The sequence below is a fragment of the Chelonia mydas genome, chromosome 6 (assembly GCF_015237465.2).
Source record: "Chelonia mydas isolate rCheMyd1 chromosome 6, rCheMyd1.pri.v2, whole genome shotgun sequence".
In the NCBI taxonomy this organism is placed as follows: Eukaryota; Metazoa; Chordata; order Testudines; family Cheloniidae; genus Chelonia; species Chelonia mydas.
This window is the reverse complement of record NC_051246.2, coordinates 13,196,320-13,208,489: the sequence shown is the minus strand read 5'-3', so window position 1 is coordinate 13,208,489 and position 12,170 is coordinate 13,196,320. Positions and strand designations below refer to the sequence as shown.

Here is a 12,170-nt window from a genome sequence, read left to right as displayed (position 1 = left end):
ACCACATATTTAGTGTTTGTATTTTTCAGTCTCATGATTTTAAAGTCACTCATGAGTTTTGGGGCCTGACTCAGGATATCTGAACAACTGAGATTGGCGGGATCGAGCCGTTCCCGTGTTACACACATTACTCACCCTTTCTAACCTCTTGATGTTCTGGGTTAGAAGGTTTGCAAGCCACGAACTTAATCAGTTGTTCGATGATCTCTGCAGATGGTGGGATTTTGTCCCCAAAACAGTAACTACTGACAAACTCCAAAAAGAAGGAGTTGCACTTCCTCCTGAATTTGTTGTGATTTGCAACTGCCTCCCTAGGGTGAGAAAAAGATTATTTTTTAAAATGTCACTGTTTTAATATACAATGTAGCAGACAAAATTATAATGGCTGGAAGATTAATCTAAATATATTGAGAGTGGAAAAAAGACAAAAAAAATTAACCATGAGGGTGAGTAACCATTGGAACAAATTACCAAGGGAAAAAGAGGTTTTGCCATCATATAAAATCTTTAAATCAAGACTGAATGTATTTCTGAAAGATCTGCTATAGCTCAAGCCAAAGTTATGTGCATGAGGTAGAAATCACTGGGTGAGATTCTCTGGCCTTATGATCTAATCGTCCCTTCTGGCCTTAAAAATCTATGAATCTACAAATCTGACTGTGCTGAAACATGCACATAGCTCCACAACTGCTGCTAAAGTTAAGAGGACTTGGTGTGTGTACCGAGAGTAGACTTCTGTTCTGCAAACAGGGCCTTGCCATCGAAAAGGAGGTCCTACAAGGAGGTCTGTGCCTCACTGGACAGCCCAGACAGCAGGAGCCACGACACCCTTCTCATGGACCCCGCGGAGGCCACAGACCTTGCAGCCGTATCCGCAGCGTCCGACGCTGCTTGCAGGGTTGCCCTGGCAGCCGCTGTATCCTCCTCCACCAGAGCTTTGAACTCCTTCTTGTCACACTCCTGGAGGGAGTCCTTGAATTTGGGTAGAGAACCCCACAAACTGAACTCATACAGACCCAGGAGAGCCTGATGGTTCGCCACACTTAACTGGAAACTCGAGGATGAATAAACCTTCCTTCCAAATAAGTCCAGCTTCCTTCAGTCTTTATTTTTCGGAGTAGGGGCTGGTTGGCCCTGCCTCTCCCTGTGGTTGACGAACTCAACCACCAGGGAGTTGGGGGCAAGGTGGGTGTACAGGTATTCATGCCTTTCACAGGCGTCGGTCGGTCCTCCGAGCCCCTAGGGGCGATGGAGAGCAAGGGTCTCCGTGGCAGGCCTCGGCTCCACCTCCCGCGCGTTGGGGAATTAGCGTTGGGGTGCACCGGCCGGAGTCAGTAGCGCGCCCCTCAGGCAGGGGAGCGCCGGGGAAGGGGAACGCAGGCCCACCCAACTCCACTGCGTTCCAGCCCAGGGCCCTGACAGTGGCGGGAGGCGAAGGTCCCGCCGCTGGGTCAGCGGGCAATCCGCCCCCGCTGACCAAACACACCCACCCCACAGTGTAGTTGGGCCCCTGGGCTACTTCCTACACGGTCTCTCTCAGGCGGGTCGCTCCGGTCCCTCCATCTCCTCCGGGTATTCCGCTGCGGGCAGCTCCAGTCCCTCCATCTCCTCCGGGTAACCCGCTGCGGGCAGCTCCAGTTCCTCCGGGTAATCCGCTGCGGGCCACTCCCACTCCCCCTCGGTATCAGACTCACGCTGGCCCGGGCTGCAGTCAGGCCCCTCCAGGTCCTCCGGGTATTCAGCGGCCGGCAGCCCTGGTTGCCACAGGCCTTCCTCCCGGTCAGGCTCCTCCTTGCCCAGGGCTTCGCCTGGGTCAGCAGCAGGATCGCGAGGGAGCAGCCAGCCGCCTGTGTCTGTCTCCCTCCCTGGTGCTCTCCTCACTGGGCAGAGGGCCCCGCCCTTTGTACTTCCTGTCCCACCCCTCCCCTTCCGGGGATTGGCGGAAGCTTGGCCTGGCCCCGCCCACTCAAGCTCAGAGGGTGGCTCCTTACCCTCTGGTTCGGAGGGGAGCCACCTTGGCTCCCTACAGTGCCCCTTGGCGGGCACAAAGTACTTCCATTCTGCCCTCTTAGACATGGGGGGCAAGGAAGCCGGGGCTTGCCACAAGGCATTTGAAATTTTTGCCATCCCTTCGTGGAGTGGGAGGGCCACCCTGCCCGGTACCAAGGCCAATAGGACGTTGAAGAGGGAGTCCGAGGGCTCCTCCACCTCCTTGGCCTGAAGGTTGAGACTTGATGCCACCCTTTTCAATAGCTCTTGGTGGGCTTTAGAGTCCTCCTGCAGAACAGAGGGAGGAGGGGCCGTAATCGCCTCATCAGGGGAGGATGAGGATGCGGGTGTGGTACTCTGTGTACCCACCGGTACCGGAGGTCCCACCACTTGGTCGCCCTCCGGGCACGGAACTGAAGATGCATGCCCCACTGACTCCTTTCTGGGAGGCTGGGAAAGGGAGGCCGACTGTCTTTCCAAGGCTTCGGCCACTGAGCGAGCCCCCACTGGGGGCTGCATCGGGGGCCACGGGGCCCATTGGTACCCCGGTGCCGGCCAAGGAGCCCGGTGCCACTGCACCTGCTATGGCACCGGCGGAACGGCTGTTCAGCCTAACTAGCCTGTCCCATCGACTGATGACTACGAAGGGAGGCCGGGCTGGCGTACGACCTGCCTCTATCCCTGGACCGGGAGGAGCGGTGGCCTCGGGAATGGTGCCAACCACGAGACCGTGATCCGACATGGAGGAATGGTACTGTCAGTAGCAGCTGCTCTGTGATCGGCTCCAGCGGGCGGATTCGTGCCGGCGAGGTGCCGGCGATCGATGCCCGGGACTGTGGGAGCGGTGCCGCAGAGGGGTCCTGGGGCGAGACGATGAGCAGGAACGGTGTCGATGCCCGTATCGCGACGGGCTACGGTAGCCTCTCTGAGACGAGGACCTCCGATGCCATCTGTCTCAGTCTTGACAGGGCCCGCTCCCCTCGCGAGGTCTACGGTCCCTCGAGGCGCAGCGCTGCCTGGAACCCTGTCAGTCGGAACCCAGCCAGACAACCTGGTGGGGGTCGATGGTGACCGGCATGGACTACACACGGGACGGTCGCTGAGCGGTGAACGGCGTCAGGAACATTCCCTCGACCGCGAATGGTACCGACCAGGAGGCGACTGCGGAGATCCCAGTGGTGGCTTGCCTCTGGACCGGGGAGCCAACGTTGGCGGTGCCCCGGGACTGGCAGAGACATAATGTCCTGGGCTGCTTGCAGGGCCTCTGGCGTGGAGGGCACTCGGACATCCGGGGAAGCCTGCGCTGAATGCGCCGGGCTACTCTGCTCAACCTGAGTCGGAGGCCTGGAGGCCGACGGGGACCGAGAACTGCCCAACGTGGGTCTAGTCTCTCCCCTGGTCTTGCTCCAGTGCCTCGGCGGAGAAGACCTCTTCTTAGCCTTCTTGGTGTGCCCCGTGGACGGGGAGCAGTGCCGACTGGTGGAAAGCACCTAAGGGTCACTGCGCACTGACACCGTGGTACCTGGTGCTGACTCGGAGCGGCGCACCGGAGTCAGGGTCAACGCCGACTCCATCAGAATGGCTCGGAGCTGAATGTCCCTTTCTTTTTTGGTCCAAGGCTTGAAAGATCTGCAAATCTTGCAGCGATAGCTGAGATGGGTTTCCCCCAGACAGCATAAACAGTCCGCACGAGGGTCACTCACTGGCATTGGCCGCCTGCAAGTGTCACATGACTTAAAGCCCGGGGCACGAGGCATGCCCTGACCCGGGCGCACTAAACTAAACTAACACTAATTTAAACTACTTTAACTACAGGTACTACTAACTATGAACGAACAAGACTTCAAGAGGAAAGCTGCAGACAAGCTGGAGTAGAGCAGTCCCAATGCACCTTCACTGGTGGCAAGAAGGAACTGAGGGTGTGGGGAGCGCGCAGTGCCCCTTATACTGCGCCACAGAGGCACCATTCCAGGGGTCACTAGGGGCGCTCCCCTACGGGTACTGCTAGGGGAAAAACTTCCGGCACCGGTGCACTTGGCGAGCACGCACACCTATTGTGGAATACACATGAGCAATCACCCGAAGAAGCAGCAATCATTCTGGACAACTGTCAGTAACTCAGATTAACAGTTGCTAAACAAGTGTCCCAAATCACAGAGTCAGGCAACTGCACAATACCTGGTGACCTGGGAGGCGGTGGGCATGTAATCCTCGGGGACGCTCTCCTTGCAGATCTTGCACTGCCTGATGTTCCACTCCTGGATGCACTGAGTGCAGAAAATGTGACCACAGGGCAGCTCAGCCGGGTCAGTGATCTCGTTCTGGCAACTTTTGCATTTGTTCACACCCTTCCTGAAAGACACCACAAAAGCAAGATGCAATTCACGGGGGTCTGATTCTCTGCTGCCTTGTGCCTTACAGAGTCCATAAAATAAATAATAATGAATAAAGACTTGCATAGCTGGGCCCAAGCTCCATGGCAATATACATAAGTCCGACTGTCACAGAGTGGCTGGCTCCTTTAAATGAAGCAGGTCCTGCTCCGCTCCACCAGAACAGGTGCTTCCAGTTTGGCCAATTAAAATGCAGAGCAGTATCTGGGGCTACAAAGGATCAGGGAGAATCAGAGAGGGAGGACATCCCTGAAGGAAGCTGCAGGAGGTTCCTGGGGAAAGGCCGAAGGCAGAGGAGCAGCAGAAGGGTTCACTGGCTGACCTCCCCAAGCCAAAGAGCCAGGGCCCGGAAACGTTTGAAGGCAAGGGAAGCAGTGGAGGAGCTTACCCACTGACATCACCACCTAGGAGAGCTGGAAAAGTTAGTGTAACAGGAGGAGTGATGGATGCTCCCTTGGTGAAGATGATCTCCCAGCAGAGAGTCTGGGGAAGTGTGGGTGGGCATTGACACTGGAAAGAGAAGAGTTGCACTCCAGCTGGAAGGGCTGGGGTGGTTTTCCTGGTAGAAGAACAGGAGACAACCAACAAAGAGCCCCAGTGTGGTGGAAGGCGCCAGAGAGTGGTATTTAAGGTCTATATGTACTGTGGGACTCTTGTTCTGGATTCTTTGCACTAGTTTTTTATAATAAATTGGCCCCAAGGAGGAATATTTTTGAGGCAAGAGAGCTGTTGGGGAGTTGTAAGGGGCCTGAGACGAGAAATGGGGAAATAAGCTTGGTGTGAAGGTGCCCAGCCACAAGGGGGCACTGACAGGAGGGGGAGTTGTTCACATCCATGGTACATAATGCAAAATGCTTTGTGTATGTGTGGGTATAGCACTGAATGCTGAGTCAGGTATCCCATGGTACATGGGAGGCTGCAAGCAGGTTTCAGGGGGTCCTCCAAGCAGGGACAGTGTTAGACTCGCTGGGGCTCAGGACAGAAAGCCGAAGCCCCACCACATTGGGCTGGGACCCTAACTCTGCCACCCAGGGCTGAAGCCAAAGCCTGAGCAGCTTGGCTTCACGGGGAGCCCTGTGGCATGGAGACCCAGGCAATCGCCCTGCTTGCTACCCCCTAATGTCGGCCCTGGCTTTTATATGCAGAAAACAAGTTGTTGTGGCCCAGGTGGACCATGGAACTTTATAGCATGTTGTGGGGGGACCTCTGAAAGAAAAAGGTTGAGAATCCCTGACAATATTTTTGTTAACTTGCCAGTGTAATTAATAGACATATTGCCTGCGAAAGATGCCCTTATTGAAAATTTACCCACAATGGTCTTTTTGCTTGTTTGCTTGACTTACACAAGGTAGGTGGTAGCAGCATTGTTGCAGCATCTCTTCAGCACTTTTGTCACAACTTCAAAAATCTTTGCTGGGTTACCATCTTCAATATCGTACAGTAACTACAGAAAATAAAGCATAATGAATGTCATTACATTCTAAGTGATACAAGAAGTATTTAAAAAGTTACATTAGCAAAAGCAAGCTCTCAAAAGTTAGGATATGCCAGAATCAAGGTTGCCCATTCAACCTTAACTCTACCCCTTTAGTCTTGTATAAGATCACATAGGAAGTCTAGGGCAGAGCCCAGACTAGATCCCAGGTCTCCTGAGTCCCAGCCCAGAGACTTAAATACTCTCCCTCATTCACTGTTCATTCTGTGCACTGAATGAGGCTGGAGTCTGACAGAACCCATAGCACATGATCATGTAATTAAAGATTATATCATAATGCAGAAGCATCGGGGCTGAATTAAGGTTGCAAAGGTTTTCAGAGAGATCTGGGGCCAAACTTTGCAAACTTGGGTGCCCAATATTACACAAACATCTCCATCACTGGGAACACCAGCTGAGGATGGCTGGTCAAAACATGTTGTCAACAGAAAATTGGCTTATTTACTGAACAGAAACTTTAATGGGTGTTGTCTGTGTTCCTGAAAAAAACTCGTTTTTTTGTCAGAAAACCAAAACCCTGAAACCTGGAAATTATATTTTACACTGTAACACCAAGATGCTATTTTGTGTCATCTAATACCAAAACTATTGAAAATCATAATCAAAACGTGGAAATTTTGAATTTTTCAGCTTTTGTTTCAATTTGGAATGAAGCCAGATTTTCAAATCCTGTGCCAAACAGACTTTCTGTCCTGTGCAAGGCTCTAATTCTGGGGCGAGGACTGCAGATGGCCTTAGTGTAGTGTGCACAGGAGATGGGGATGGTAAGTGGGGGAACTGTCCAGGGTCAATGCAGCTTGGTCCACCTGCAGGCTACCTCCTGATCCCTTGTGGGGACACCACGTCCCATGTGGGTGAAGGACAGGGTTGGGTGAATCCTCAACTGATGCGTGAATAATGGATTATTCAGAGCTAGGTGAATAATGGATTTTTCAGTTTGCTGGCAATTCCGAAAAAATTGGGGAAAAATGAGCTTTGTGTCAAATTTGTTTAGTAAGGAACAAAACGTTTTGGAGAAAGCCGAAATATTTTGTTTTGATTTCGACCATTTTAATTGTATTAAAAAGTAAAATTAAAGGAAATTTTGAAATTGAAACAAAAAAATTGAAATATTTTGATTTTTTCCCTGAAATAATTTGGAAAAACTGACATGAAGCATTTTGGTATTGCCAACTCTGCATTTTTCTCCAAAAAAAGTTTTGAATGAAAAAGTTCTTCTACCGGTCCTCCCGATCTCAGCTGGGTCCTAGGGGCTGTAGCCTCTTGTTCCGTGCTGTTTCAAAGGGGCAGCGGGGCGCTATTTTATACACCTACATTCCAGAGGAAGACAAACTGCTTCACAACGAGCTTTAGCAGCTTCTCGTCCATATTGGTTTCATCGTGTAGCAGGTGATCGATGAGCAGGTAGACGATGTTGGTACAATTCCACTGGTGTCTGAAAAAGAAACAGAATTGCCTCACTGAGAGTAGCTGCGCCTTGTCTGCTGAGAAAAATAATTCTTCCCCACATCTTTGGACAAAACCAGCCACCTGGAGATAGGAACTGAACATGTAAACTGGTCCTTCAGCTCACAATCCCCTCAGGCTGGGTGTGATGGCTTGCAGTCAGGGACACCCTTTACCCGCTGCTCAGAGCGGTTTACAAAAGGAAGGGGAAGTGGATACAATGGGGAAATCAAAGGGAAAAAACCTTTGTCCTTTCCTCTGCTGTCTGCGTTAAGCTTGGAAAGCCTCGGTGGGATTATGGCCCAGGGTTTCTGAGTGGATTTGCTCTATCTTTGTGGCTAGAACAAGCTCTGGAGAAAGGGCCATGACACGAGTAATATCTGGGGTTTTAATAGGAATGCAGGACTGGAAGGGACAACTTGGGCTGTGGAGTCCAGTCCCTGCTATCACTGGCAACCCTGTCAGATAATCCTTTTCATAAATTTATCAAGCTTCATCTTCAAACCAGTTAGGGTGTTTGCTCCCCACCACTGCCTCTATTGGGGGCTCTTTCAAAACCTCCCTTTCTCTGATGACTGGAAACCCTCTTCTCATTTCCAGCCTAATTTCAGCCAGGGCCAGTCTGTCCCCATTTGTTCTTGTTCCCACACTGTCCTTTAGCTTCAATAGCTCTTCTCCCTCCCTGGTGTTTACTGTCACCCCTCCCACTCCCAGTGTATTTATAGTGAGCAATCCCGATCCACTCCCAGCCTTTGTTTAGTTAGGCTCAAGAGGCCAAGCTCTTTTGGGCCTGGTCTACATTGACGCTGTAAGTTGATCTAAGTTACACTAGTTAAGTTACGTAAGTAATGTAAGTCGACGTACCTTAGGTCAACTTACAGCGGTGTCCACACTATGCTATGTTGCTGGGAGATGTTCTCCTGGTGACATAGCTTCTGCCTCTCATTGAGGGGGATTACAGACGTTGACGGGAGAGTGCTCTCCCATCAATTTAGCATGTCTTCACCAGACCTGCTAAATCGATGCCGTTGCATCGATGGCAACGGAACCGATTTAGCATGGCAGTGAAGACAAGCCTTTAGTCTCCTGTCCTCAGATAGGTTCTCTATTCCCCTGAGCATCTCTTTCTCAGTTCCTGTTCCAGATTCTTGTCCCAGCTGGTGAAACCACTCTCCAGCGCACACACCCAATTCTACAATATTAAAATACACATTTCCAAAGGCAGGATTTGCAGCAGCAACACAAGTAGCCAGCTGTGTGCAGGTGACATAAAATATTGAACCTTGAATCACAAGATAAGCCTGTTCCATTAATGGCTCTGATCCTCCATAGACTGGTGCCCTGCCTCATTATTTACATATGTGTAAAACATTCCCACTGGTGTGAGGGGGAAGTCTGATGTAGCAGACTTTTACATCCAGTCTGCGCAGGTGTAAATAGCATCACAGAGGACGAGGAAGGGGGACATCAGGGACTAGTGAAGGGATCTAGGATGTTTACATTTGAACTAATAGAGTAACACAGCTGGCTTTTATCTTCTATGCAGGCCGGCCACTAGTGAGGCCACAGCAAACACTGAGCCACCATCTGACAGAGTTGATTGGAACATGGAGGTTTTTCCCCCGTGGAAAATTATGACTTTTCACTGAAAAAACAAACCCCCCAATTTTTTCAGTAACTGAAGTGTTTGGTAAAAAAAATTGCAAAAAATCAAAATTTTTTAAATTTTTAGTTTGCAAGTTTTTCTGTATAAATTCAGAATATTTGGAGGAAATCTGACACTTTTTGCAAAAAAATTGTTTAATGGCAAACCCATCTTTTTGTCTGGGAAAAAAAAGGTTTAACAGAAAATTTTTGACTATTATGTGTTTTAACAAAGTTTATATTCTTTAAAATACATAGACATGATTTTGGTGGGAGGGGGGTAACACTCACAATACGCTCTTCAATAATTTCCTTTTGTTACAGTAAAGTCTCATCTGGTAGTCGTCCAAGGTGATCAGCTCCAGAATGTGCTTAATGGACTTGATCCTTTTCAGCCAGCTCAGGCAGGCGTTGAATGGCAGAAGCTCCTTCTCTGTGGGCTGCAGCTGCTTCAGGATGATGCTCACGGCATCAAGAGCTACAAACTAAAAATGACATTTAAAAACAAATCCTGTGAGTTTCAGAGCTAGCCACTGTGTTTCAGGGGAGGAAGCATAGAGCAGATAAAATGACAGGGCTGGAGTATCGCTTGCTGAAGAACTGAAGCAACAGAACTGGAGCAGGTTACGAAGGAACGACCTGTGGCTGCCCACACATATATATACACGCACACACAGGCAAGACATGATCATCAGCAGGGAGCAGCAAAGACCCTTACCATCTGAGCTAAAGGGCTAACCCCATTAATGGCAAGAAAGGAGTAGCAGCCGAGATAAAATCACAACTGCTGCACCAGTGTGTTACACATCCAGCTGCTGAGGCAAAGGAACAAGCAGTACCTTAGTGGAACAGAGGGAGAGAAATCCCACACTTGTTTACAAGCAGTGCACACCATAACGGAGTGCCACAGAATATCATTCCCCCTCCTCTTCAGGACCTAAGTGCCCTGAGTCGAGGATCTTGTTACTTAACCAAGTTTGAAGCCTGATCTAATTCCCCATGAAATCAATCCACCTTCCCACTGACATCAAGGGGAGTGGGAGCCAGCCTTTAACCATGGTATTAAACTGGTTCAAGCTGCCTTGGATTTAAGCTGGTTTGGCTTGTTATTGTGGACAAGGCCAGGGCAGGGATAAGCCATTTTTAAAGAGTGGTTAAAAGTGGTTTGGATAATACAGCTCCTGGTCCAGTGTAGACAGCACTTGCATCAAACAAAACCAGCTTAAAATTGTAGTGATCATCTCCCAGTGCAATGAACATTATATGATAAAAAGCACATGTGACTCGGCAGCAGCACTGCTGAGAAGGATCTGGGATCTGTGGTGGATCACAACCTCAACAGGAGTCAGCAGGGTGAAACTATTGCAAAAAAAGCAAACGCAGTTTGGGGTTGCAGTAACAAAGGCATAGCATGCAAGTCATGGGAGGTGATAGTACCGCTCTACTCAACGCTAATTAGGCCTCAGATGGAGTAGTGTGTCCAATTTTGGTCACCAATGCATAGAAAGGATGTAGAGAAGTTATGAGTATTGGCTCTATACCTGGATTTCAAATGTTTGCTCCTGGGGTCAGGCCCACAAGGTATTTGCCTACACATCCTGGAAGGGCTATTCAAATTGAGTGGCCCATCAAAAGAACATTTAACTCACAATGGAAGATGCCCATCTACCTTGAATGGACTTTCCTGTGAATGTGCTGTTTGAGATATAGGTAATGGCTTCTACTGCATCCAAGCAGAATCATGCATGGACATGTGACTTGCCCATGTGACTTCAAATACTATCTTGCACCTGTGATTTTCCACTAGCTGTGCTGAGGGCTTTGTTTGAAACAAGGGGTTTCCCTCCACATAGCAGAAGCTATAAAAGGCCCTCCATTTTGCCTCTGGACTATGGACTTATACTAATGGGAGCATTCAAACCAAGGGACTGAGGACCTTTCAAGGATTTGGAAGCAACCAGAGACTTGACTGAGACCAGCAGTTTATTCCATCACTGCTACAATCCTGAACCAAGAACTTTGCATTTATTGTATGTATTTGATTCCTTTAACCAATTTTAACTCTCACCTTTCTTTCTTTCTTTTTATAAAAAAAACTTTTGATTTTAGCTAATAAAAGATTGGCATAAGCGTGATTTTTGGGTACGATCTAAGTTATATATGGACCAGGGTGTGGCTGGTCCTTTGGGATCAGAAGAACATTTTGTTTGATGAGACTGGTTTTAAAGAACCACTCGTCTTTAAATCCAGTGTTTTTGGTGGTAATACAAGGACTTGATATTCTATGATTCTATGATTAAAATACCTAAGAAAACTGCGTTCCTGACTTTTTGTTCGCCAGTGTGGTGGAACAGAAGTTTACTTTTGTTGCTGGTTTGGCATATCCTATTGAAGATTAACCACCAGTCTTGGGGTGTATCTGCCGTATTTCTCAGGGGTTTGGCCTGAATTTGGTATTCTCAGTTGTGACCCATGGAGGCACGGTTACAGGCTGCCATAAAAAAGATGGAGAAAAGTTGTTCTCTCTTGCCACAGAGGGCAAGACAAGAGGCAATGGGTTCAACCTATAGCATATCAGATTTAGATTAAATCTCAGGAAAAGCTTCCTAACTGTAAGAACAGTAGGACAATGGAACAAACTGCCCAGAGAAGTCCTGGAAGCTCCTTCACTGTAGATTTTCAAAGGAGATTGGATCCATCTGCCTTGGATGGTTTAGGCACAACAAATCCTGCATTTTGGCAGTAGGCTAGACCAGTGGTTCTCAAAGCTGGTCCGCCACTTGTTCAAGGTAAACCCCTGGTGGGCCGGGCTGGTTTGTTTACCTGCTGCGTCCGCAGGTTCGGCCGATCACAGCTCCCACTGGCCGCGGTTCGCCGCTCCAGGCCAATGGGGGCTGCGGGAAAGGCAGCCAGCACATCCCTCGGCCTGCGTCGCTTCCCGCAGCCCCCATTAGCCTGGAGTGGTGAACCGCGGCCAGTGGGAGCCGCGATCGGCCGAACCTGTGGACACGGCAGGTAAACAAACTGGCCCGGCCCAGCCCGCCAGGGGCTTTCCCTGAACAAGCGGCGGACCAGCTTTGAGAACCACTGGGCTAGACTATATGACCCTTGTGGTCCCTTCTAACCCTATAGTTCTACAGATTCTATGATTGGAAGCGGAGAAATACATGGAGGATTCCTAGAATCAGAGATTACCACTTGTG

General features: G+C 49.6%; 1 protein-coding gene across 6 annotated transcripts in view; it reads right to left on the bottom strand.

The window, feature by feature from the left end:
- The window catches only part of LOC102931868 (E3 ubiquitin-protein ligase rnf213-alpha), a 174,665-nt gene that overhangs the window by 45,044 nt on the left and 117,451 nt on the right, over positions 1 to 12,170 (bottom strand). For all 6 annotated transcript variants that reach the window (XM_037899153.2, XM_037899155.2, XM_037899156.2 and 3 more), the window contains 5 exons: positions 9,259 to 9,452; positions 7,192 to 7,312; positions 5,726 to 5,826; positions 4,168 to 4,341; positions 136 to 311 (listed from right to left, as the gene is read on the bottom strand). In XM_037899153.2, the coding sequence (XP_037755081.1) occupies positions 136 to 311; positions 4,168 to 4,341; positions 5,726 to 5,826; positions 7,192 to 7,312; positions 9,259 to 9,452 (766 nt within the window). The remainder of the gene's footprint in view (positions 1 to 135; positions 312 to 4,167; positions 4,342 to 5,725; positions 5,827 to 7,191; positions 7,313 to 9,258; positions 9,453 to 12,170) is intronic.